Raw genomic sequence first — 27,930 nt, forward strand, 5'->3', positions numbered from 1 at the left:
CGACGCCTCCCAATCAGAGAGCAGCTCACCCTCAAGGCAGCCAATGGGAACGCGAGCGTCGCGGGATGTCTTCGTTCTCCTGTGACTTTTCTATGTACTGGTTGGTTACAGAACGGAAATGACGATGGAACGGAGGCGGGACTTCCTGCTGCCGGGTGACGGTTGGGAAGCTAGAGGCTACCTGGGTTAGGCGAGCCGCGTGCCGAGAGGAGCTGCGGCCCCTCCCCCCCCCATCCCCACACACTCTGATGGCGCCGCCGCTGCCGACTCCCGCGCCGCCGGCGGCGTTTCCCGGTTCCAGAGGCCTGGCGCCCCTGGGCCGCACCTGACCGGCGCCTGAGCGGCGCGGCATGGAGGGGAGCGGCCCCGTGGTGCGCAGGAAGAGCCGCCCCGTCTCGGCCCGCAAGAGGAGCCGGGACCGAGCCCGCTCCCCGCCAGCCCGGAAAAGAGCGAGTCCTGGGGCCGGGCAGGAGCTGCAGCCCGGCCCCGCCAGCCCCGAGGTGCGGGCCGCCTGAGGGCTCCCCCGTGGGAGGCGGGGTGGGACTGCGGAAGCCGTTGGGAGCTGCCGCTTCAAGCCAGTCGCCCCCGTAGGGTTGTGGGCGGCTGGCGCGGAAGAGCAGGGAGCCCTGTGGCCCAGTGTCCTGTCCTAGCTAGCGCGCGGGGGGGGGGGGGGGGGATCAAGAGTCTCCTCAGCCCCTCCCTTCTCTCGGAAGTGAGAGGTTCTGGGTCACACCCACTGCCGGGGTGGTGTAGGGCAGCGGTCGCCAACCCATAGACCCGGATCTACTGGTGGATCTTGGAGCCTCTGGCAGGTGACCCTGACGGGTTTGGCCAAGAGGCTCTCAAGTGGCTTCAGCTGCCCCTCCCCCCACTGCTGCACATCTCCTGCCCTTTGCCTTGGAGCTGCCCCTTCCCCTGGCGCAGGGCAGGGAGAGGAAGATGCTCATGTCAAGGTGCCCCTTCTCACTCTGTATCCTTTCTCCGCAGAGCAGAGAGGGGGGGCACAACAGGACTTGGGATGGAGAAAATGTGCTGGTTGCTTTTGAGAGTGGTATAGGGCCAGGGCAGGGGTGAGCCTGCCTTAGCTCCACTGCACCACCACCCAGGAGCCACCTGAGATAGGCAGGGTCCTGCTGGAGTCCCCAGCTTGAACTCTTACCCTAGACATGTCCCAGAGCCTGCACCTAGAACCCCCTCCTACATCCCAACTGCTTGCCCCAAGAGCTGCTCAGAGCCCCTCTCGCACTCCAGATCCCTTCATCCAAGACCAGAGCCTGTATCTCAACCCTCTGCGCTAGCCTGATGAAAGTGAGGAAGGATGGGCAAGAGAGGGAGGATGGAGTGAGCAGGGGTGGGGCTTCAGAGAAGGGACAGGAGGGAGGCGGGACAAGGGTATTTATATTTGAGGTAGATCTTGGACTGCACTTAAATTCAAAAAGTGATCTCATGCTTAAAAAGGTTGGAGACCACTGGTGTAGGGACAACTCTAATAGCCACAAACAGAGCTAGCTTCTCTGAATGCATCCTGTTCTTTTTTGAACCCAGTATGGTTCTGGCTTCCACAGGTGAAGAAGTACTTTCTTGTATTTGTTTAAAATCATTATTAATTTCATTGAGTGACCCTATTTCTTGTGATATGTAAAGGAGTAAGTAATATTTCCTTATTCATTTCCTTCCCACTATTCATGATTTTATAGACCTTTCATATGCCCTCTTAATTGCCTCTTTTCTAAACTGACAAATCCCAGTCTTTTAACATTTATCCTCTGGAAGTTGTGCAGTGCTATACCACTAACTGTTGCCCTTCTCTGCACCTTTTTTAATTCTAATATATCTTTTTTGAGACCGGCTTCCAAAATTGAAAACAGAATTTGAGGTGTGGGCATAGATTTGTATACTGGTGTTATTTTTGTTTTTGTTTTATTAGCTACCTAATTTGTGTTTACAAACATGTCCACAATGAGTGTAAGGTCACTTTCTTATGTGGTAACAACTTAGGTCCAGTGTAGGGGTGTAAAATCCCACTTAACTGGTTAACTGGTTAAAGTCTTGTTTAACCAATTCAAGGGAGGAGGGGAGGACCACAGGCAGAGGCTACTCTGGCTGGGCCAGAACAGTCCTTGTCTGCAGAATGCCCAGGGCCACCATGTACAAAATGATTTTAAAAGTTTATGCAGCTTTTTGATGTTGTATTGTACTAATATAATTAGCACTGAAGTAGTAAGTATGAAATCTGAATGTAGACCAGGTCTTAGTAGTTCAGGAGCACAAGTCGCTTTAGTTCTTTTAAAAATCCCAGCTATTCCCTTTCACAAATAAAATGAAGTGCACAGTTAAATAGGGATGTAAATGCTTAAACGATTAACTGGTAAGGCCCACCCTTATTGAGTGAGGCTTATCGGTTCCAGTTAACTGGTAGAGGCTTGGAGCAGCGCCCCCTACCTACTCTGAACAAACGACTGATTCAGCCCTGCGGGGCCGGCCAGAGCAGCCTGTGTTTGTGGTGGGCCCAGCCCGAGTGGCATGCTGTAGGGGCTGCCAGCCCCGCTCCTGAGGAGGCTTCCCTGTGGGCTTTGCCGTGTAAAGCTTATTTAAGCTTTATACTGCAGCACATGTAACCACTAGGATTTTTTGCGTTTACTCGGTTACATTTTTAAATTATTTTAAGTTGCTCATGAAATTGCAATCTGGTTTAACTATGCAGGACAATGTAGCACTTTAAAGACTAACAAGATGGTTTATTAGATGATGAGCTTTCGTGGGCCAGACCCACTTCCTCACGAAAGCTCATCATCTAATAAACCATCTTGCTAGTCTTTAAAGTGCTACATTGTCCTGCATTTAGCTTCAACTACCCCAGACTAACACGGCTACATTTCTATCACTGGTTTAACTATGTTTTTGGGTCTGATGTTTCAGATATAAACCTGTCAGCATTTGAGTCAGCCTCCCATTTGCTGTTGAATATTCATAAATATACTCTTCTTTTTTTTTCTTTTTTGGCAGTATAATAATGACAGTGAAGAGGACATGTTTGGTGACTATGACAGCTTTTCTGGAAATGATTCTTTGTTAGCTCAAGTTGATAATATGGAGCAAGAATGTATTCAATCTATTGACATGACTTCATATACTAAAAACAAGGAAGACCAAGCTGTTTCAGAGCCCATGTTTGAGGATCTTCAGTTACAAAATGCCAAAAGCATGGAACTAGTTTTTTCTGCTGCAGGAAATGGTACAGGCTTCAAAACTGAAGAAGGGAGTAATTTCTGGAGGACCACAAATGAACAAGAGAACAGGGCTCTAGACTCTGGAGACTGTATTTCAGAAGAGTTGCCATCTTCACAGCTTCTATATTTTCAGGAAATGAGTAAGACCTCAGTTGATTCTAGAAAACCATCAGATACAAAAGAGCGTGGTAAAGACATGAATTTTTGCCTTGATAAAATGTTGAATCAGTCTTGTCCCCATAATGCAGAACACAACAAAATAAATAATGTATTGTCCCCAAGCACCACATCCAGCCTGAGTAAAAGACAGAGTCTCAAAGATCACCTCAAAAATACTATGACTGGAAATGCCAAGGCTCAGACTCCACAATTTTCTAGAACTAAACAGCTCAAAGAAGCTGTTCTGTCAGAAGAAATTTGTGTTGCCAAGAAAACCATTGAAACGTCTTCTGTTGACATTGGCCCATTTTATGGGTTACCCAGTAAAGTTAAAGATCTCTTAGTCCGCTTCCGAGGAATTGAGAAACTTTATGGTAATATCCATAAAATTTTTGTTTAAAAAAAATCAGTTGTTTGTTCATGGATTAGTGGGTATAATATTTCCAGTGAATTGATCCAACTTTTTCATCATGTATTTATGGAAACAAAATTTCTATTTTAAGTTTCTGGACCCTAAGATTGTTGGGTGGTGTTAGAATTTGTGTACTTAGTTAAAATTAAGGTAAAACCCCTCAAAGAATGCTGCAGCTCAAGAAGTGGAAAGCAAGGAAACTTAAAGTCACTGTTAAATTTTTTTCTCAATATTAAAAAATGTCAATGGTAATTCTGTTTCACATCTACCTTAAGCGTTAATTGTGAGAGATTTTTTTTTGAGGACTTAAAAGCACAATAAAGTCTTACTAAAATCGTAGTTGAAGTGAGTTGCAGGAGAGAGAAGGTTTCTATTTATCACTTTTGTTAAGAAATTCTGGAAGGTTATTTTTCTTAGTATTTGTATATAGCTTGTAAGAAGACTAAAGTTACATCACTGTAGGTACTTAAAGCTGTAGGTTCCTGTTTTTGTTTTATGGTAAGATCGAATTACTTGGTCAACAGAAAATATAGTGGCTAAGAAGTTCTCATCCACGTTAGGGACTGTGAATGGGTAACCAGTTGACCAGTAAGCATCACCCTTATTGGGTCATGCTTACAGGTAATGGTTAATTAGTATCTGGAAGAAGCCCCCTGACCACAGCCTGAGAGCTGCTCCAGCTGCGGGGAGGGGTGTGTTCTAGCCCCTCCACCGGGCCCCCTTTTAAACAGTTAACCAGTTAAACACTATGATTAACTGGTTAATCAAACAGTATTTTACATCTCTAATCCAAATCACCTCAACTTCTGTTGTATCTAAAGAATAAAAACACTAATTTCTCAGTTTATGGCAGTCCTATCTTCACTTGGAAAGCTGAGAGAGGCTTTGCCAACTGCTTTGAGATTGTATTTGTATCAAAGGTAATGTCATGTTCAGTAAACCCGCTGATGTATTGTCCTGTTCTGTGACTCCTGAAGATATACGTAGTTTACATGCAAGATTGTCTGCTGGGTTTTAAAGATGTGCAAGTGATGATACGTGGGTGGAATTAAGATTGTGTAGGTTGATCTAATGGTTCTTTTAAACATTACCAAAGCATAGCTTTTCACTTAATCAAAAAAATTGTATTTCACAAACTGAAGACTAATTCTTAAATAGTTTCAGGTCATACAAAGCTGTATATTTTGGCAAATAAAACTACTAATCAAAAAGAGTTTGCCCAACTGTGCTTGAGGACGCTGTTTTTAATTTCTCCCTCTGAAATATGTTTAACCATCTAAGTAATCTGAATGGCAGGATGTTGCTGTATGAGCTTTAATAAAAGTATGCAGAATGGAGCTGTCTATATATAGTATATTTAAAATATTTTTTTCTGTACAAGAAGAAAGATTGGAAAGATGGATAAACAGAAATGTTCAGTACTTTATCATCTAAAAAGGGCTTTCACTGGTAGAGGGCAAAATAATTTTTCTTTTAATTTTACAGAGTGGCAGCACACTTGCTTAACATTAGAATCTCTGCAGCAAAGAAAGAACTTAATATATTCATTGCCAACCAGTGGTGGAAAAACACTTGTAGCTGAAATTTTAATTCTTCAAGAATTACTCTGCAGACAGAAAGATGTTTTAATGGTTCTGCCATATGTGGCTATTGTCCAAGAAAAGGTGTGGAAATAGTGTTTTGGTTTCTTTATTATTCTGAAGTGAATATTACTTTTTATATATGCGTTTTTTTTTTACTGGTGTTGGAAAATTAACTGTAAATATTTTAAGCTCTCTGTTAAAACGTAGAACAGTTCTGATGAATATAGTCTTGAATAAATATCAGCCTGGAAATTTTTAAAAAAATAGTTTTTCTAATTCAGTTTAGAGGCTGTCAAACTATTTTTGTGATGAAATGTACATTGGCTATAAAGGACATCCACTATAACAAAGATGTGAAAAATTGGCTTTGCATTGAGCTTTTGGAATGTTATATCTTCAAATCAAAGTCGGTTCTAAAATCCATGTTAACATTTAAATAATCTTGGGAAAAAAAGATAATTCACTTATTAGTTACATTAGACAGCTATGTTATGGAGAACAGATTAAATATTTTGTCACTGGTTTGAAAAATGTCAATACATGAAAGGCTTAAGTACTGTACTTAAATATTTTTGTCAGTTATATGCTTTGATTTCACGGTAGTCCTTTGTTCAAGTAATAATTCTTATTGTCAGCTGTATTATTGCATAAAATATACATTTTCTGGCCTCAAACTTGAAATTACCTCTGCATAAAGTTATCTGCAGGATCAAAGTAATTAAATATGAACATTAATTTACTTTTCAACTAATGTATTCTTTTTATATACTATTGTATTGTAGGTTTGGGCCTTATCAAGTTTTGGAATAGAGCTAGGCTTCTTGATTGAAGAATATGCAGGAAGTAAAGGAAGATTTCCTCCAATCAAAAGGAGAATGAAGAAATCACTGTACATTGCTACTATAGAGAAAGGACACAGCCTAGTGAACTCCTTGATTGAAACAGGAAGAGTTAGTGACCTGGGTTTAGTCGTAGTAGATGAGGTTTGTTATATAACTTGCAACAGGTTACTAGTAGATATGTTGTTGTTTTATTTACAAAATAGTTACAAGAAAAATACACAATTTAAAACTGTATAAATTAGGGATGTTAAAATGTGGGGGGGGGGGTTTCGTAATTTTCAGTGGTTACATGTTTGAGCCTGGCTCCCACCCCTTCTCCCACGCTACTGCCTCTGATACAGCAAAGGCTTATCGATTACACTTTCATGTCCCCATTATAAATCCTCTGATCCATATCTGCTTCTTTTAACTATCCAATTTTTAGGTACTTTTCGATTACCAGTTTTGCCTGTTTGGTTTCCCTTTGATATTTACATACACTCTTCCTCTTGTTTCCCGGCCCCCCTTCCATTTTTTTCCTCCTCCTCTCCCCCTTCTCCCCTATTTATTTTGGGTCTGGACATCCTAAACTCAAAAGTCCAGTCTTCTGAAGAAGTGGGCTGTGCCCACGAAAGCTCATGATACCATCTGCATGTTTTGTCTATAAAGTGCTAACAAACTATTGTAAAGTTTTTCACAGATACTGTAATACTAACCTATTGCTTGGCGACTTGGAAAGTATATACGGTTTTTCTTGAGCATTATTGCTCATTTGGGATTGGTGTTTTTGATAATTTAATAGTTCAGTCATCACTGAGATGTCTTCCTAAAAATAGTAGGCCAATATTAATGATCTAAAACTATCTTTAACTGCTTCTACTGAATGTATTTTACTGATCCTTTAACTAGACTGAACATGTTTCTGTGTATGATATTAACTGCTTTTGATCACATGATTTCCTGGGAGTCCGTTTGTAGCATCTAAGATGGTAAAGGAATAGCACTAGTCACATTTGACAGAGGATATGTCTGCTAACCTGTAACAGTGCAGCTTCCTTTGTTGATGGAACGGTTTCTTCTACAGATGCCTCTTGGAGAGGTGGATTAATTGTGGTAGCTATGTTGACAGGACTGTTCCTTTGATCTAGATGTATCTATCTTTGGGATTAGGATGACCTAATTACAGCGCTCAGGACGTTACATTTTTTCACAACCCTGAGTGGCATAGCTAGGTGAGTCTTAATTTTGGAGTGTAGGCCAAAGTGAGAACTCTATTCCCCCCTCTCCTTCTAGAATAGTGTAGCTATGTGCTTCCCTTCCCCTTAGGCTAGTTTGCAAGGTGCCAATCCAGCCCCATGTAACTACCAACAACATCACTCAAGTTGAAGGGTCTCATTTTTAAAATGTTAAAACGGGTAAAAGTTTTTGTGAAGAAAACATTAAGTGCTGATTTGTGTGATTGCTATACTGTCATTAATTGTTACAAAAAGGCCAGCACAGTCTTCTAAAGCAGGCATTTGTAACCCTTTTCTTTCTGGTTAACCCCCCCCCCCCAATGTGCTATAAAATTTCCTGGCTTAGCTGAGCCATAGCAGTTATTTTTCTGTAATAAAAGCTGGGGGTAGCAAGTAGGACAGTTGCCTGTGGCCCCATGCCGCAGGAGGCATCATGAAGTTAATTTGCTCAGATTTCATCTTAGCCCTGGGTGGTGGTACTTAGGACCCCAGGCCACAGTCCCATTTGGCTTTCTGTCCTTAGCGAGTCTAACCCCAGTCATATTTGGTGGAGTCCCTGAAACTTGCTTATTGTTCCCCTGGGGATCCTGGACCCCTAGTGGTCTAAAGCACACTTTGATCTCTGTAATAGATGTACAGAATTTTTTATTATCCAATTAGAATTTACTGCATTGAGTATTTCCTGCCAGGAAGTGCCATCCCTGAGTCTGTTGTTTAGTTTAATGGAAAGCAAGCCTTTTGTTAAACACAGATATGTGTTATTAAATCTACTTTTTTCTTCATTCTTCCTCTCCACTTCAAAAGTGCATTTTTTAGTGAGATGACATTTTTGGAGGGAGCTATAGAGTCAAAATACACCAGATTTAATCAAAGGATTTATTGTATTAAAAACATTTGGGATTTGTTTGGTGCGCAGATTTGTATTTGGAAATACAGCTATGTCAGTAACTAATTTAACATACTTCATTTCTCTTTTTTCCCCTGAAGTTGCACATGCTTGGTGAAGGGAGTCGTGGAGCTACACTGGAAATGATTCTTGCAAAAATTCTCTACACCAGCAGTAAGCACTTCCTGCATCATTACTACAGTTGCCTTTTTTTAAAAAACTTGTAAACAACTTTAGATTTATCTCAAGTTATACAACTTTTAACTCTGCTATGTAATAATGTATTTCACCATGGATCACTGTGATTATTTGTTCCTTATTTGTAGAGCTTGCCATACATGAGGTGGCCCTGTAGTAGTTCCCTTCCTTCATCTCTGGGAAATTCCAGTGTGTTGTGAACTCTTCCCTCAAGAGTGATTTCAGACCCTTCCTGTTAAATGTTTATATAAAGGCCTTGGGAAACACTGAAACATTATGCACTGCATAGAGAGAATCTTGGCATGTAAGCCCTGACTCCATGCATACTTGGGTGCTGAAGCACCTACAGAGAAAATTCCATCAACTACTCTGTTAGCTGATTAATCAAAATTTAACATTCCTATTGCGTAAATAAATATCTTAGAATGCCTTTTTCTGTGATCTGTCTGTGACTAGCCCAGAGACTTCCTTTTTGAATACAGACTTTGCCACAGTATTGCCATGTCTTTTGTCTCACAATGCAACTGAAACATGATGGGCATCTGCAGTCTTCAGCTGATGCAGAATACAACAACCTGCCTTGTCAGTGGGAGGAGTGGATGAGAACATCGAGCCATGTGCTCTTCAAGTGGGGCACTAATGGTTACTTGGGCGTTTTGAATAAAATTCAAGAACTCTAAATATGTGTTGTCAGTGACCCAGTTATTTAGAAGATACCACTTTCTCTCCTGTCTAATGACAATTAAGGCCTTCCATATCATAACCCATCAAGGCCTTGAAGCTCTCTCTCTAAGGTTAGCAGCAGATAACTCTTAGTTCATGGGTACCTACTTTTAAAACTTGCTTCTTGTCACAATCTTCTAGATCCTGCTGGAGCTTTAACTTACACTGAAAGGCTCTTGTGTTTGTTGCTTTTTCTTTTTTGAGCTGTTTGGTTGCCTTTACGCTACAAGAGGCTATATGAAAGGCAGGACAGTTTGAGTTAGTCTTAAGCCCTCTGTGTCATAAAACAATGGCTAAGACTGCTTTGTAATGTGGCTCTTAAATTCCATTACCTTCATGGATTTAAAAAATGCATTTGTATCTCTTGACACGCACAAGTTGAGTGCCAATGGATGGTTGTGACTGTGAACAGTTCAAGTGTTTCATTGAGAATCTTCAGAACTGCCAAATTAAAGCCTTACTTAATGGTCTCACCAGTGACCACTGTGAAAGCTTTAATTCTGCCACAGGTAGTAAAGTTTCTTCTTCCCTTAAATTTTCTCTTAACAAAATTAGGTTGGGTTAACAACAGTTGGGTATGTTATGGCAACTATTGTGTTAACATGTATTCATTGTTAACTAGAACTTTGCTAGTATTATGATAACTGGCATTGAAATAGGTATGTCTGCACCTTTTCTAGCTTCCTTTCCTTTTTTAAAAAAAAGTGACATAAAATTGCTGCCTAGACACTGAATTTTGTTGTTTTTATACATGCTATATCTTGTAACATTTTTAACATTTTGTGTCTTCTAAAAATAAATATTTAGTTTCAAGCTTAGACATGTAGTCAACATTTACTTTTCTATTTTTTGTAGAAACTACTCAGATCATTGGAATGAGTGCAACTTTAAATAATGTTGGAGACCTGCAGCAGTTCCTGCAAGCGGAGTATTACACTAATAATTTTAGACCAGTACGTGTTCAAGACTAGGGTAAATTATTGCTTAACATTTTTAGAGTTAAAAATGATTTAGTTTCACACTTTGAGCTTTCAACACACTTTTTGTACCAACACTGGTAAAGCAGTATAACCCCCAAGTGCAGACACTCTAATACCGGTATAAAGGTGTTTGTATCTATGCAGCTTATTTCCATAAATTTAAATGCCTTTTTATACCAGTATAACTGTCTGCACTTGGGGATTATACTGTTTTAATTGTGTTGTCACCTTTCCAAATTCTGTAAATAGCCCAGCCCTTCTTTGTGATCAAGAAGCACTTTTATTCTGAGCTCTTTTTATCAGTTGCTTTGGTTACTTAAAAAAACAAAACACAACTTTGGGGCTCAAATTTCTTACTTTTTTTTTCCATATGTCTGGGGGGGAGGAGAGGGGAGAGTGTACAGTCTGATATTTACAAAAGTGTTTCTGTGTTTTGAGAATTAAAAAGATGTCTTTTGTTGTTTTGGATTGTCTAGGTTTCCAGGGACAAATCACATTTATTTTCTGAAAGCTAGGTGGCAGCAGTGGAATTGACACACACTACAAATTATCAAGTATCAGAGGGGTAGCCATATTAGTCTGAATCTGCAAAAGCGGCGAGGAGTCCTGTGGCACCTTATAGACTAACTGAAGTGTAGGAGCATAAGCTTTCGTGGGCAAAAACCCACTTCGTCAGATGCAAGATGCATCTGATGAAGTGGGTCTTTGCCCACGAAAGCTTATGCTCCTACACTTCAGTTAGTCTATAAGGTGCCACAGGACTCCTCGCCTCTAGTACAAATTATATTTAACTTATATAATTCAGAGTGATACTTAGTTTTGCAATTCAGAGTGATACTTAGTTTTATTGATTTGCAATTCAGAGTGATACTTAGTTTTATTGATTCCCCTCAAGATAACTAATATTAGATGAAATAGCAAGCAAAACTGACAGCAAGTTACTTGGCCACCTACCCTGAAGCTCAGGGATCAGCCAAGGTGTACATTACCACTTTATAAGAGGGTTGTGCATTTCTTGAGGTAACGAATTCTTAGAGGTAAGAACAGTCCTTGAGTGTGGAAATAAGAATGGTCCTTTGTCTTTTGGAGTTTGGAAATGTATTTCCAAGAGATCTCCTAGTTTAAAATTTGTAGTGATGCAGACAGTAGTTTGACTAATGTTAATATATCATTTCTTTAACCAACTCAGGTAGAATTAAAGGAGTATGTTAAAATACGAGATGGTATCTATGAAGTTGACAACAAAGCAGAGAATGGCCTTACTTTTTCACGTCTTCTTAATTTCAAGGTAATGCAGATATGTGTATGAAACTTCTTGTTTATTTATGTATACAATATTCTTACAAAGGTGACTTGAAAAAAATAAGGTAAATTAATGTTTTCTTAGGAATTATCATCTTATGTTTTAGAAGTGTGTGTCTGTCCATCTGTCTGTGAGTCTGTTTGCTCAAGAACCCTTGACTCAGTTCAAACCTGTAACTTAGAAAGGAAACGTTCTATGTGCCACTCTTTTTCTACGTAGCTGTGTCTCTGCCTACCCCCATCTATCTGTCCCTTTTCCTCCTTGTTTTAGAATCAGCAGCACATATGAATGGTAAGAGCTAGGGCCATCAGATTTGGCATGAAGCTTCCTTTTATAATTTAAAACCAACCCCTTACCTTGTTTTAGCAGGATAATGGGATGTCTATGGAATTCAATTGTTCCTCATAAAATGGAAAGGGAGGGGTCCGGAAAGAGGACATTATAGTGTAGAATGACCATGGGGGGCAACAAGGGGCAAAAGATGGGGATCGTGACAGCTGTAACTCCATTGGGTCATCAAGGGGCAGGAGTGAAGAAAGGGACAACTACTTACTATATATTTCAGAAAATGTGTGTCTATTTGCGTGTATCTGTTCCCAAGCTGGGGGAAATGCACCCCTCCCCCGGTTGGGCCTGCTGCAGCTGCAGTGTCCATGGACAGTTGCTTCTCACCTGGCCCCAAGCTACTGTGGTTACAGAGGGCTGGGCTTGTCCTCTCTCCCTGAGGCAGCTTGTATATTGAACCCCACAGCGCCATCTCAGAGCTATGATTTAAATGAAGAAAAACAAAACTTATTTGAGTTAAGGACCCGAGCAATGGCAGGTACATTTTCTAGTTGGTTCATAAATATAAAGTACTAGTAGATGAGGCCCATCGTTGACTAGGCAAAGTAATTTTGCGTAGATTATAGGAAAGTTCAAGAAATTAAATATATGTAGTAGAATTTTTTATTAATGTGCTTGCAAAAGAGAAGTAAAAACACTTTTAAACCTGTAGGATTTCAGCTTCAAACATTATTCATTTTATTGCATAATTACCATACATAGTCAATTTGAATCAGAAACTCATAAAGCTTCCATTACTCTTTCTATTACTAATTTGAATTATTTTGTGATTTGTCTCAGTAAAATTTTCTTTGCACTAAAATGTCAGTTGAATAAACAACTCAATTTTAATTTTGTTAGCAAATGTTTTGATGAACTCTAATCATTATAGTAATGACTCTTTTCCCGATAAAATGATTTTTGAAACCAGCATATTCTGGTTTAAAAAGTAGTGCATTCAGCTAATTTAAGTGGCAGGATTGTTTATGCAATATTTGGTATCTGTAGGTAATTGCGAAGTATTACTTTATTTTTCACAAAAACTCACTGTTCAAAATATATAATAGATGATAAAGGGTAATAATATCTATGGAAAAATGGTCTCTACAGGCCAAATGCTAACTTGAGGATTTTTTTTAGATTTTAATTTCGTTCCTAGCTATATAGAAGAAAAGAAGGGAGATAATTTTTTCCCCTCTGACTGGGGGAGTGAGGTGCTTGAAAACTTCAGATCTCTAACCAGAAGTTGATACAAAAGGTAAAGCCTAAAAGCAAGCTCCTGAAAAACCACGTTGGTAGGTATTCTAGCATCCTCTTGCTTCTCAACAGCTGGAAATGAGTGATAGACTTTTGCACTAGGGCATTTCCCCTACATTATTGTAATGGGAGAGATTGTTCTCTTTCATGTTGGCTTATGACTGCTGGGTTTCTGGAAATTTTGTTCAGTCTGCTCTAACCATTAAAGTAGGTCAGTTTGGAGCCTAATATACTTGAGTACTCAGATGTGATGTGCATGATAAGGAAGGTACTGATTCTTGATTCTAGGTTGCTATGCCTACAACCAATGGGCTCTCTTTTTTTTCCATATGTGTGCAGAATAAATGTTATGTGCGTGAAGGCATGTGCAGATGTGTGGTAATGCTTTTTTTTTCACTTTTATTTCAGTATTCTAGTAATCTGCAGAAGATGGACCCTGACCATCTTATTGCCTTGGTGGCAGAAGTCATTCCAAATTATTCCTGTCTTGTCTTTTGTCCGACCAAAAAAAACTGTGAAAATGTAGCTGAAATGATATGCAAGTACCTGAACAAGTATGTTTCTCTTAATACTATTTTTAGAGTACACCTGAAATACCAAATCAGCCGTGACTGTTCAGTTTTTGTGCTAAAAGAGGTAATTGCTTCCTTTTCCAATGGTGATGGTAGTAATGATGATGAAAAAATATACTTGCCTGACCAGAAACAAAAATAAAATTAACTTGCCCTGGGCGAATTGAATTCTAGGGTAGCTTGAAGGGAATGCCCCTGTTTCAGAGTCAATTTTTTATTTAAAACAAAATTAAGCACTAAAATACAATTTTTCAATAGTCAGTTTAAAAAAACAAAACTGGGGAGAAAAGAGGGAAAATAGCAAAGTTCTTTGAGAGACTATCTATGGAATTCACATCTTCATGCTGTTCTGTGTAAGTAACAGCACTTTCTGTTTTTCTTTGAGTACTCGCTTATATCCGTTCCATGTTAGGTGTGTGTACTTGCCACATGTGCCAGTGCTGGAATTTTTTTCCCTCTGTGGTACACGTAGGTGACCATCTCTGTCTGCTGCCCGCGTGTTCCGCCTCTTTGCTTCCTCGCCCTGGTCTGCTGGAGACCAGGGAGAGGGCCCTGTTTGTAACTGCGGATCCGACGTAAGTTACGTAAGTCGGATCCGCGTAACTCGGGGACTGCCTGTAATCTTGAGCTCTTCTGGGTTTTGTTTATGTGGTTTTGTTTTGTTTTGTTTTTTTTATATACTAAAAGTTAATTTTTTGCTGCTGACTAATATTTCTCATTTTGGTAAATAATATTAGAAACACTAGAAAATGTTTTCTGGACTTCAGAGTTTGAGATGAACATATTCTTGATGTAGGACTGGAGAATGGTCAGGAACGAATTAGGTGTATCCTTTTCTTTTCATGTAATTTCACTGTCAAAATATAAATATTAAAGGTGCTTATTTTCTTTATTTGCCCCCTCCTTCACCCTCCTAAGGGAATATAGAAATCACAGGGAAAATGAGAAACATGATCTTATTAAGGACTTGAAGAATATTGGTAAGGGACATCTCTGTCCTGTTCTAAAGCGAACCATTCCATTTGGTATTGCCTACCATCACAGTGGCCTCACCAGTGACGAAAGGAAACATATAGAGGAGGCTTATTCAGCAGGTGTCCTGTGCCTTCTTACTTGCACATCTACTTTAGCTGCTGGAGTCAACCTGCCAGCTCGAAGGTTAGTCATGCAAAAATAATTGTATGGGTTCATTTAAACCATATGTCAAAACTGCTGCATTGTCTAAGGTTGGAGATGTCAGTATGATGATTTGGCTCCATTCTGAGTAGAGATTAAAAATGGCATAATCTGCTCTGTAGTTCTCCTGGTGTTTTGTTAATTATATCTGCTGACTTCAAATAGGAGTTTCTCTGCTTTTTGCTCCTGGGAATCCTGCTGAGCCAGTATCTTTCTGAACAATCAAATTGCATTCTATTTTGCCTCAAGTATAATTAAGAGAATTGTAACTAAATTGTAGGACAAAATCAGATGTTTGCACATGCATAACTGAGGGCAGAATTTAAGTTGCAGAATCTGTTACTTACAATGATGACAGCAAGAACACTTGGCTTTCAGGTGGAATCTACAGAGCTTGCAGTTAAGAAAACCATCACTTTACATATAAACTGAGAACATTTATATAAAATCACTGAGTAAATAGGGAAACAGTGCTATTTTTAGACAGTTTTTATTTAGAGAAATTATTGACAAACATAAACAATGCAAAAATATTAAAATATAGCCTCGAAGGTATCTGTTTGGTTAGACTCTGTGTTTCAGGTCATGGTGGTGATTACGGTAGTATGTCCAAATGACTTGTTGCTATGTAAATGCTGATGCATTAATTCAGTATTTGTTTCCAATAAATGCAATGATATTCATGAATGTAAAATATTATGGTTTTATTATTGTCTTGCCATTCTGAAATGGTACACTTAAACTTTCTGAAAGGATATTAACATATTGTTTCTCAATGTGCTCAGCCTTTTGCTTGCTTTAGACAAAGGGGTTTATCCAAAACTAACTTTTAAAATAAAGAACATTTTCATGGATAAGTTGGTTATTGATAGTAATGCTACCATAATAGTAAACTACCTATCACAACTGAAAGAGATCAAAGAATAAAAATAGATTCCAATTTGTTTTCTTTGTGCATTTTTCAGTGTTTTGTAAGCAATCTCTTTTCCCTATATGTGTGTGGGTTTTTCACGTGGTAATCAGGGAAAAGAAAAATATTTTTAAAGAAGAATGTGGTTGTAAAACTACAAAAAATGGCAGGGAACTCATAGCATGTATGATATCTGAAACTAATTTTAATTCACTTTTGTAAGTCTTCTGTCCTCAAGCTGACTTGGCTTTTAAATTGCATGATTTAAACCATAATGTTTGTGTTTTAGTGTATGTGTAGGGGCATAGTTTATTTGTACACTTGCCACTGAATAATCTGGCAAGTAAATACCAGATTTGGCTCCTTTAATATTTTATATAGGAATTCTGTGTTCTAGGAGAGAGTTGGCATTTTAATCTTGTTTGTTAGATTTTCATTATTGAATATAATTAGAATGTGACTAAATGTTATTTTTGGCTTTATTTCTATGTAGAATTCTTTAGAAATAGCCTTTCTAAATAGTTATTACTCTGGGAGGTCTAAGGGCTTGGAAATAAGCTCATTTTTGTCCTTTACTTGACAGTCGATGGAATATCCTAGTAATTAGTATTTAAAATATTTCTCCTATTGCACTGTATTCTCAATTTAAATAAAACTTAAGCTTTGTAGAGTGTAGCTAGAAGTCCAAATTGTTTGTTGAGATGAATGTCATATTATATCAAATCAGTATTTTAAAAATATAGACTGTTATAGGAGATGGGATAGCATAAAGATGCAGGTAAGGCAACGAACGAGTTGTCTGTGAAAGCCTTTTATGACATTGTGGTAGTGTTTATAATTTGTACTACTCTAGCACCGGGTCATGCATAAGAACTAGATGCTATACAAACATAAGAAAAATACTTCACCTTCCCTAAGGTGCTTATAATCCAGCTGTAGAATGAGACAGCAAATGGCTAAAGACAAACAGACGGACGGTTTGACCGGGTGGACTAGTTCTTCAAGTGGAGTCCCCATGGGTGCTTCACTGTAGGTGCTAGGCTTGCCCTGATGCCGTAGAGTGGAGACTCTTGAGTAACAGTACTCCGCTGGACCACGCATGCGCAGTGGCGTCTCACAGCATTCATGCTCTTTTCTGTGCTCACGCAGTCCGGTCCCCGCCGCTTCCTCTCAACCGCCTCAGGCTGCAGACGGAGCAAACTGCTCTCCTCAACTTCTTCCTCTACTCCTGCGTAAGCTCGTTCCTTTCCTAGTTTTTGGCTAGGACTGAACCCAGGAGACTTCCCCCACAGATCAGATGAGGCTATAATCCTGGGAGACATCTCCCCACCGGACAATCTTTGTCAATTCCAGGAACTCTTCAAAAGGGTAGCCATAAGCCAGGAAATACACCTCGATGAAATAAAGGACAAACAACACCACCTCCTCAAAAACCCTCAGCCACAGCACAGAGGAAAATGGCGCTATACCACTGGATGAAGCCATTCTGGAGGTTGCTGAAGAGATATGGCAGACCCCAGCTTCTGCTCCACCAGCTAGCAGAAGGGCAGACAGAAAATATTTCATGCCACCTAAGGGGATGGAGTTCCTTTTTATCCATCCCCAACCAAATTCTTTAATGGTGGATGCAGCACACCAAAGATCGAAAGCTCCTCAATACAGAAATACCTCTGACAAGGATGCAAGCTGACTGGATTTACTTGGTAGGAAGGTGTCCACATCTGCGACACTCATGCTCCGGATAGCGAACTATACAGCTCACCTTTCTAACCACATATTTGACAATTTCACTAAACTCACACCCGTGTTAGACCATCTACTGGAAGCAAAGCGGCCCATACTCAAATCGGTTGTCCCGGAGGACTACACATCAGCCAGAACTGCCCTACAGATAGCCATGGATGTACCCCCTCCCCGTATAGACAGTGGCGTTATCCTCCATACCAGAGACACTATGACTACCCTTACGTTCGACGACAATGGCATAACCAGCAGAGAGCTCTTGATCATCAACGGAACAGACAGGGACCTCAGAGGCGTCGAAACCAGGAGAATCGCACCTAGGACCCAATGAATACCAAACAGCAGGTTTGACGCCTCAGTCGAGGGTACGCAGACAAACACAAATACCAATCAAGGTCACCAATACCATCACCACCTGAGGCCCTTTTATCCCCAATGGGCCTCAATCACCACAGACAGGTGGGTGTTAGAAATAATCTAATCAGCATACTCCATACCCTTCGTCACCATTCTCCCCCCCCCCCCATGCATTCTCCCCCAAAGTTCTGCAGAAGATAAAAACGGACAGTGCCACAGTCATATTAATAGCACCAGCATGGGCTCGTCAGCACTGGTTCTCATTCTTCCGGCGCATGTCACCATGCAGACCATACCAGTTGCCAACCCTTCCGAACCTTCTCACTCAGAATCAAGGGACACTACGACAGCCACAAATACTTTACAACTCACGGCATGGCTCCTAGTTGGTTAAACCCTGCCGAATCCCTCTGCTCTACTCAGGCTCAGAGTATACTCATTCACAGTAGGCGGCAAACAACGAGAAGTACTTACCTCTCAAAATGGCGAAGGTTTGTTTCCTGATGTGCCTCTCAGAAACTGCTCCCCTAGTCCGCTCCCCTTCATGTCCTCGATTACATGCTACATCTAAAAAACACAGGCCTAGCATTAGCTTTTCTCAGACTTCACCTAGCGGCAATCTCGGCCTTTAGACAGCCTATCGAAGGAACCTCCCTTTTCGCCTACCCAACAACCAAGAGATTCATGAAAGGCCTATCAAATATAAGTCCTCCTCGGAAATCCGTTCCCCCAATATGGAACCTGGAGATTGTTTTGAGTGCCCTAACCATACCACCATTTGAACCATTAGCTACGATACCTTTACGCACCCTAACCATGAAACTAGCTTTCCTCCTTGCAATTACATCAGAACGCAGAGTCAGCGAGCTATCAGCACTAATGGCAACACCGCCCTACGTTATCCTTAACCTTGAGTCCTAAGGCCTCATCCAGAATTGATACCAAAAGTTTGCTCATCCTTCCATATCAACGAGCCTATTATCCTACCATCTTTTTACCCTAAGCCTCACTCATCACCATGCAAAATGTCTCTTCACACATTGGACATTTGTAGAACTCTCACCTTTTACATCAACCGCACAAGATGTTTCAGGAAACCCGACCACCTAATCGTCTCTAGCCAACAAAACTAAGGGACAACCGTTATCATCCCAGCATATTTCTAAACTTATAACCACGTGTGTAACACAGCTTCTAAGGGGTTATTTCTCCCAACACAACCCCGAGCACATTCCACACAAGCAATGGCAGTGTTAACAGCCTTTCTCAAAGGCATTTTTTTTTTTTTGAAAGACATTTGCAGAGCAGCCACGTGGTCTTCACATGACACCTTTGTTAAACACTATACTATCCGTCAAAAGAGGCTCTTGGACGCTGCAGTGGCATGAGCGGTGCTCTCATCAGCAGACAACAGAGACTCTGTATCCCACTTTCCAGCTCATGAGGGTACTGCTGCTTAGTTACCTACAGTGGAGCACCCACAGGGACTCCACTTGAAGAAAGCGAAGTTACTCACCTTGGTGCAGTAATTGTTGTTCTTCAAGATGGTCCCCGTAGGTGCTCCACTACCTGCCCTCCTCCCTGCTTCGGAGTCTGTCTCGTTTTTTTTTCTCCTGTTCACAGATTCCGAGGCAGCTTTTGAGGAACTGGCGGTGGCCAGACCGCAAGAGCGCAGAAAAGAGTGCAAACTCTGCGAGATGCCGCTGCGCATGCGTGGTCTGGCCGAGTACTGCTACTCAAGAGTCTCCATTCTGCGGTGCTGGGACAAACCCTGCACCTACAGTAGAGCACCCACAGGGACCATCTCGAAGAACGACAGTTACTGCACCAAGGTGAGTAACCTCGCTTTGCAACACCCCCTGCTGGAGGTCTTGTCGAACCTACCCCCAGGGAGAAGACCAGAAAATAGCTCCTCCAATCAGACTAGAGTGACTGCTTCTCCAGCAGCCAATCAGGGCCTGGCAGTTCCTCACTGGAGCTTGATGCAGCTAGATCTAGGGACCGACTGGGAGGACAGCAGCACCTCAGACAGCTCTAAGTGTGAGCTCAACTTCAGACCTGGTTGAAAGCAGGTCCAACAGCTGAAGACTAGGAACAAGTGACTACAACACTTTACAGAACCCTGGACAGGGTGCAATGAGAACCCGCCTCAAACCCCCAAGAAAGAGAGCTGGACGGAGTGGCATCTTGGGGAAGTGGCCCAGGGATCAAGGTAGCAGAGGACAGCAGAGACTCTTAGAACTGAACTGATACTTACAGGGTTCCTGGGCAGGCGTGGGGTCCCGTCCCCCCCTGCAACTCCCAGCAGCCGCAGCAAGGAGGTAAGAAGAAGCCTGGTCCCAGGCAACCAACCAGAAAGCCATCTGAGATACCTCCACTCCAGGAGACAGCCAGGGCAGAGAAGTTGCAGACACACTCTTGGACACAAAGGGGCGCCCACGAGAGGGTGAGCCCCTTCACTGTGGGGTACAGAGCAATAGTGAGACCGTATTGATCAGTGTGCAAACCTGTAGTCTTGGCACACAAGCAGCCATACCCATCAACAAGTTGTTTTTGTGGAGAAAGTATGTTTTGAATGAAAATGAGAGTTTTGCAGATGTTTTTGGCGAACTCCTCCAAAATATAAAGGGCAGCCTGGGAGAAAGTACGAAGGTGCTTGTTTGAGAATTTAATGACTGAACAGTGGCGGGTGGCATAGTTGTTTGTTTGGCTTTTTTTAATGCTAATAAGGTGCTTAGAATCTACAGGTTTGCACCTTCTGGTCTGGCACCTTTGGGACCTGACCGTCCCTGAACCAGGGAATCCGCCAGACCAGGGAGGGTTGATGCGTCCCCTATGCTGTCGCCTCCTGCAGGGTGGCAGCAGCAGCAGAGGGGCTGACATTGACTGAGTAGGGGTTGAGGAAGAGGCAGGATGGTTGCGAAGCCCCACAGGCAGAGTCAGGAGCACAGCCCTTGCAGAAGCATACTGAGCCGCAGGGCTGCACTTTCGGGCCCCGCTGCCAGCTATGGGGCTGAGCTCCCTAGTCAAAAGTTTCAGCAGCCACACTGCCTTTTCCCCAAGCGTCCCTCCCCTGAGCTTGAGTTTCAGAAACTTTGGGAGGACTGTGGTGTAGTTGCTGAGCGTGGGGCCCAGATTTTCCCCTAATAGTGCTCCAGCCTGGGAGCACCCTTGGGATGCCAGACCGCAGATGTTGCACATAGTCCATATGGAAATCTGGACCATAGAGGTCGAATCTGTGCTATAGTGATGGAGACTGATACAATCCCTAAAAGATACAAAATTCAGTTTGACACGTCTTCATATTTTATCCATATTATTTCTAGATTATTTAAGTATGCTCAATATTGCTCTTAATTTTCAAAAAAAATATGCTGTGTGTGATTTTGGTTTGACAGGCATGCATAATTCTCATTAACAATGAGTTGTGCATCGTGAGGCAAATATTAACTTTTCTCTTCTGGAGAGCCTGGTGTTTAATATAACTTTACTGATGTTTTAGTACACCTACTACAGAATGTAGCTTTTTCAGAGTCTCCTCTTTTTTTTTTCTTAGGGTTATTTTAAGGGCTCCCTATATTGCTACAGAGTTTCTGAAGAAGAACCAGTATAAGCAGATGATTGGCAGAGCTGGTCGAGCTGGTATCGACAGTGCTGGTGAAAGTATTCTTATAGTGCAAGAAAAAGACAAAAATCTGGTAACTTAAACAAAAAGGTGGTGGTTTGAGTCATCAAAAGAAGTTGATGGGAGAGGGATATTTAAATTGTTTGCTGCTTTCAAATAAGTTTGGGGCAATCTTTTTGTGTGTGTGTGTGCAACTGTTTGACTCTTTCTAATAATTACTTTATATTCTGCAATCATAAGGGCAGCCAGAGCCCTTTTCTGACCTGTCGTTGGAGACCAGCTGTATTCTTTGCAGCATACATAGTCTCTGACACATGCGCTTATCACTCTAAAGGTCAGTCCTAAAACTTGGCTATCTCCAGCAATTTTCCTATTTATTAACTTGATTTTAAAATAAACCTTGAAGATATTCTTTTGAAAGTGAAATATTTTCACCTGTGGAGACTCTATGAATGCACAGTATAAATAGCAATTACTTTGTTTTTTAGGTTCGGGATTTAATAAACAGTCCTTTGGAGAACTGTTACAGCAGCCTCTTCGTTGAATACACTAAGGGATTCCAAGGTCTGCTCCTATCTTTGGTTGGATTAAAGGTAATAATTTAATTCTTTTGTGAGCAATTAAAGAGATGCATTTTGATATTAGGAGTGCTGATACAGATTAACTGTACTTCTTGTATATACTGATAGGATTGCTTTTCTCACAGAACAGCTTTACAGTAACTGAATTCAGAGTTGTTGTATTGCTTGGGATCATTTTGTTTCAGTAAGGTGAAGAACAGTTACGTTAATATTCACTAAGGCCTTGAATTAAACCACAACTAGCTTGCACAATGCTGAGCATAATTTGTCCGTGTCTACACTAATGATTATGAGATCATCTTTGTGTTGGCTAACTCAATTGTTAAATCATTTTGAAACATAAAGGAAAAAATTCCTAATGCAAAGTCCCAAGTGGTTTCTGCTCTGTTTCTGCATTGGTTTTAAACATGTTCTAATATTACTTGCTCCTTAACACCCTTCCTCCACCCAAATAAAAAGGAATACACTAAAATTTGGAATGTTAGTACAAGAGGGTGTTTAGTGTTTTATCAATCTCTCCCAGGCAGAATGTCTGTAGTAACGGAGGTATCACATGGTTCTGTAGCAACATAAAATTAAAAGTGTTGCCCTATGTCTTCATAAGCATGTTTTCAGCTAGACAAAGATTGTAGGTTGGTATTTATCTATCATGTTACGCATAACACTGTTCAGATTGTTTAAACATAATGTTGCAATCACAAACTAAAATATTGTAGATTGCAAGAAACCCTGAAGAAATCTACCACTTTATGTGCAGCACGTTGTTTGGTGTTCAGCAACAGTTTCTGTCTAAAGAAAAGAGCCTCTCAGATATAACTAGAGAAGCACTGGAATGCCTGATAGAAAAAGGACTCCTTAAAGGAAAAATGATCTCTGAAAAGGAACAGAAATCCCAAAGTAATCTAGAGATCACACAGTTGGGTCAAGCTACCTACAAAGGTGAGAGTTGTTTCTTCATTTTTGTCATACATTTTTTACAATAGTGTTTAAAAAAATGTGACCCTTTTCTCTTCACATTCAGCAAAACTTTCATCCAACCTCTTATTTCCTTTTCAACCTCTTGGGGTGCATCTACACAGTAGCATTATTTTAGAATAACAATGCGATTGTCTACACAGCAATTCCATTATTTCAAAATAATTCTGAAATAACTGACAGCTTATTTTGAAATCTGTGAACCTCATTCCTCGAGAAATAACACTATGCTCCACTGCTGCCATTTCAAAATAGCTCCTCCATAGGGCCATTCAAAGTAATTATTCCCAAAGTGCCTCCTGTGGCTCTAATTCAAGGTAGCATGTCCACATTAGGGAAGCCTGCCTCAGACTAATTTTGAGGCTTCCCTGTAGTGTAGACATACTATTTCAAAATAAGCTATTTTGGGGGGAGAAAATTCCAAAATAGCTTATTTTAAAATAAGTGTGCTGTGTAGGTGTACCTTTATTTCCTTTCTGAAAAAAGTCAAAATAACAAAACACGTGGAAACTTACGATAGGATTTAATTAGCATTGTTATTGTAAAGGAGAGTCATGTCTCACTAACGTCTTAGAATTCTTTGAATCAGTTTGTATATTAGTAGACAGTGGAAAAATGGTGAACATAAACTATTTAGACTTCAGAAAGAGGGTAGTAAAGAAGTTATGTAGTCATAGGATGAGAGGCAAAGTATTAGGACAGCTGTTATGATGGATCAAAACGTGGATAGGAGGACAGGAAAGTAAACAGTATGATGAAACAATCCATTTTCATCTTGGCAAAAAATTAACAGCATAATGTCCCAGATTCTGGAATGTAGATTCTGTGTTGCTTAATGAGGAACTTCAAAGAATCCTAAATAAGCTAGGTGAATGGGCAATAATATGACAAACTAAGGGGTGTATAAATGTAAAATAGCACACATTGGCAGGAAAAACACACTTTTTCCGATTTCTAAATGTACTCTGTCCTTTCAGGAAAGGGGCATGACATCACTATAGGCAGCTCAGTGAAGAGTAAGGTTTGTGCAGCTACTGGTCAAAACAGCAAAGAATATTAGGATTAATGAGGAATGTAGTGAAGACTATCTTAATGCCTATATAAAATTTTCAGTGTGTGGCTTCATCATGAATGTTGTGTGCAAAGTAGTACTCATAGTAAGAGTGAAAAGATTGGGACTGTCTACCTTAGAAAAGAAATAAAAAAGAGGGGATATTATATAAGTATATGCAAGTTTTGAGAAGCTAGATCAGAGATTTTTTTTTACCATTCAGGAGTGCAGGATATGAAATTAAAAGTTGGAAGCTCAAAACTGACACATGGTTTTTCACACAACATGTAGTTAAATTGCAGAACTTGTTGCTAAAGGAAATTGTTGAAGCCAAGAATTTAAGAAGATTCAAAAAGGGGTTGAACACTTATATGGCTATCAAGAATTTCCCGACTAGTTATAATTAATAACAAAAATAGTAGAAGTTATATTAAACCTCATGTTTCAGTATTTAAGTCAATCTTTCTGTTGATGTCAGGATGTGATCTAATGTGGGAGAGTGTCTACACTTGTCTACCTTCTTACATCGTTTTCCGAAGCATTTAGCACTGAGCTAGAAAGACCTCTGGCCTGATCCAGTATGACAGTTTCTATGTTCCTGTCTTGTCTACTAAGTCATAATAGTCAAATATCAACCCCATTAAAAATAGAGACCAAGGATCTTACATTTCTCCCTTGATTTTAACTGCTTTTTCTTTTATACAAATAGTACTGAGTATATTTTGCCTCTGTTGTACACTCCAGGGGGCCATCCTGATGAAGAGTTGCCATTTTGTGGGTAGTAAAATGCATTTCTTATTGGCTTAATACATTAGATTTGGAAGTCCATGGCATTATGTTGGTTACTGAAATACAGACTCTATTAAAAGCCTCCTAAAGAAAGAACAGAGGGAGAATTATGTAAGACATACAGTATATTATATTTAACTCTCACTGTTACCTAAACTAGTATCTTTATACTAATTTTATTTTAGGGTCTATAGATTTGGCCTATTGTGATGCTCTCTACAGAGATTTGAAAAAAGGGCTTCAGGGGCTGGTTCTTGAGAGCTGCCTTCATCTTCTGTATCTGACAACTCCCTATGACATGATTTATCACTGTAACCCAGACTGGATGATCTATTTTAGACAAGTAAGATGTGGCTTTCCCGCACAGCAAAATACTGGTTGGATTATATAGCTGTTGACTTCTGTTTATAATTTTTGACTTACTAGCCACCTAGCAGCTACAATTAATAAATTAAAGAAACTGGACAAGCTAATGTACTGATGGCCTGTTATTAAAGAGAAATTAAATGGAAATGATCATATTGATTCAAAATGTAACTAGTACAGTAGCAAGGATCAAATGTAACGATATGCTAAATCAGTTTATTATTTCACTCATTGGAACTGTGTGATCCAATGAGCTGTTCACCAGGAGACCTGAGATAGATACGTAACAGAGACCGTGCTTGACACAGGACCAAACACAATGCTGTACACAATATAGTTTTGCATCTTATGAAATTTAGCTCTACTTAGTCTAATCTGTGGACTGTAAAGCCGCCTTCAGGGTATGTCTGCACTGCAGCTGGGAGTGTGCTTCTAAGCATGGCTAGACAATTGAAATACATAAAGTGTAGCGCAGACAGTGGCTTGGGCTTGTCATCCAAATATATTGCTCGGGGGGTCTAGACATTTGTATTCAGGCAACTAGTCTGAGTTGCTATCTGTGCTAACCCTGCTATGCTTCTATTTTTAGTAATGCACTTGAGCAGTGCCAGTATATGTGTGTTTGTCTTTCTGTGCTGGGAAGTATGCACTCAGCTGCAGTTTAAACATGCCCTTAGACAGTGATCGTAAAGTGTAATATGCTAGTGATAGCATTAAAATCCCTAAAGCTTTGTAGAAGTCTGTGAAAGTCAAGATACGTGGCAGTTCAAAGGGTAGCCAAGGAAACTGCTGAGTTCTGGGTAAAGCAAAATAAATTGGTTGATGCTGAAGTGATAAATAGATCACTTTTGTATTGTTTACATTAGAAATAAAATGTATTTTGTATAGAGCATCCTTTATAAAAAGTACTAAACATAGGAGAAAAGTAAAATAAAGTATTCTAAAGACATCTGGGAGCTATTCTTATGCTGGAATAAAGAGAAAATAGTCTTTGACTTTTGATAAAATATTTTCCATAGCTTGTTTCTGTGAATGATTACAGAGACAGCCATTTGATAAGCATTTGTTTTAAGTTGTCTTTTTTTGGTGTTCTTCTTAGCATTGCTTAAATATTTTATCAATATTATGCAAAGATACTAAAATTAAAGGAAACGTTTTTTGTCTCCTTAAAGCTTTAGAATTTGATAGTGATTAGGTTGAACATGAGTTCTCAATTTTCACTGCCTCCTTGCATATCTCCTGTGATAGATAAAAGTATAGATTTACAGCTCAAATTATTGTGTAATGATATTTGTGCCCACATAAAGAGCTATGCTACAGATAAGGGAGAAGTGATTGTACATGTGGCATACATTCAGATGTGTTGTGGAAGAGGAGATGGACTCTGTTCTAACATAGATATTTAGGACATTTTTAAAGGAAAATTGTTATATATTTGAAGCTGTCTTTTAACTGTGGTATTGTAATTTAATATTATATTTTAAAGGTATCGTTCTTAATTTGATTAATATAGAAATTGTTTTTAGCTGTACTATTGGGTTTTTTAATTCTGCTTTTTAGTTCAGCCATCTCAGTTCAGTAGAGCAGAAGGTAGCAGCTACTGTAGGAGTCTCTGAAAGTTTTATTACGAAGAAAGCTTCTGGACAAGCCATCAAAAAAGTAGGCTGAAAATTAATTTTTATTTAAAAAAATGATAGAATTGTAATATTTTTCAACTGAATTGTTTTTTCATAGTGCAGCTAATTGGGCTTTTACTGTAATTTTAAGGGTGGTATGTAATTAGGAAATGCGCAATTTTTAGAGAGAAATATATGATTTTTTTAAGGTAATGGCCTGTTTTTTGTATAATATAAAGATGTTATAGTGTGTTTATATTGTATAGCCGTGAAAATTGTAGGATTCAAGACATTCATGTTGACCAGGGCAAACCTTCCACTTCATTATTATAGGTCTCAGAGAAGTAGACGAGTTAGCCTGTATCCATAAAAAAACTTCAAGGAGTCCTGTGACACCTTAAAAAATAACAGATTTATTTGAGCATAAGCTTCTGGAGTAGAAATCGCAGAGGTAGGGATATCTATCTAATCCTAGAAGATTTACTTGGCATTGCTTGCATCCTTAACTTAAATATTTTTTGTTGTTGTTGTTGTTTTTCTTGATTTAAATAATTGTTCTGGCGTAGGGCTGAGGATGAGGGCTTCAGTGTGCAGGCTCTCCCAGGTAGCGAGGACAACTCCAGCCCTTTTTCACCAGAGCATCTTGGAGCTAGATGAGAAGTGCCTGTCCATGGCCACTGCAGCTGAAGTGGCCACAGCCTGGGGAGGAGTGTATGTCTGCTGGCTGGGGGACAGACAGATAAACTCTCTGAAATACATAGTAGTTATCTGTCTGTTTCAACATTCTTGTCCCCTGCTGGTCCAGTGGAATTATAGCTGTCCTGGTCCCCCTCTCCGGCTTGACCACAGGGAGGCAGCAAGGGCATTTTGTAGTATAACTGTCCTTTCTGCCAAACCCCTCTCTTTACATTTTTATGAGAAACAAATTCCCGGAACATCCAATTGTCCTGGCACAACCAAACTCTGACCTTGTTTTAATTTAGAAAAAGAGGAAACTGTAGACCCAATTTGGTGGTCCTAGCTCTTACCGTATAAGAGGAGTTCTTGAACAAAAGACT

General features: G+C 40.1%; 1 protein-coding gene across 4 annotated transcripts in view; it reads left to right on the forward strand.

Annotated features, from left to right (window-relative positions):
* Window positions 1-57: 57 nt before the first annotated feature.
* The window catches only part of HELQ (helicase, POLQ like), a 40,788-nt gene continuing 12,915 nt past the window's right edge, over window positions 58-27,930 (forward strand). The window contains exons 1-15 of one of the 4 annotated variants that reach the window (XR_012903987.2): window positions 58-500; window positions 3,007-3,763; window positions 5,287-5,465; window positions 6,167-6,367; window positions 8,428-8,500; window positions 10,103-10,200; window positions 11,417-11,515; window positions 13,520-13,665; window positions 14,602-14,841; window positions 21,426-21,567; window positions 21,983-22,087; window positions 22,792-23,014; window positions 25,076-25,233; window positions 26,817-26,915; window positions 27,206-27,323. Coding sequence is in view for 3 of the 4 variants with exons in the window: in XM_075929508.2 (XP_075785623.2) it covers window positions 351-500; window positions 3,007-3,763; window positions 5,287-5,465; window positions 6,167-6,367; window positions 8,428-8,500; window positions 10,103-10,200; window positions 11,417-11,515; window positions 13,520-13,665; window positions 14,602-14,841; window positions 21,426-21,567; window positions 21,983-22,087; window positions 22,792-23,014; window positions 25,076-25,233; window positions 26,817-26,915 (2,670 nt within the window). In the remaining variant the exon portion in view is untranslated. Of the gene's footprint in view, window positions 501-542; window positions 1,647-3,006; window positions 3,764-5,286; window positions 5,466-6,166; window positions 6,368-8,427; window positions 8,501-10,102; window positions 10,201-11,416; window positions 11,516-13,519; window positions 13,666-14,601; window positions 14,842-21,425; window positions 21,568-21,982; window positions 22,088-22,791; window positions 23,015-25,075; window positions 25,234-26,816; window positions 26,916-27,205; window positions 27,324-27,930 lie in introns of those variants that run through there. The other 3 variants (XM_075929508.2, XM_006110887.5, XM_006110888.5) reach the window with 3 other exon arrangements.

The sequence above is a fragment of the Pelodiscus sinensis genome, chromosome 4 (assembly GCF_052426305.1).
Source record: "Pelodiscus sinensis isolate ZL-2025 chromosome 4, ASM5242630v1, whole genome shotgun sequence".
NCBI classification, from domain to species: Eukaryota; Metazoa; Chordata; order Testudines; family Trionychidae; genus Pelodiscus; species Pelodiscus sinensis.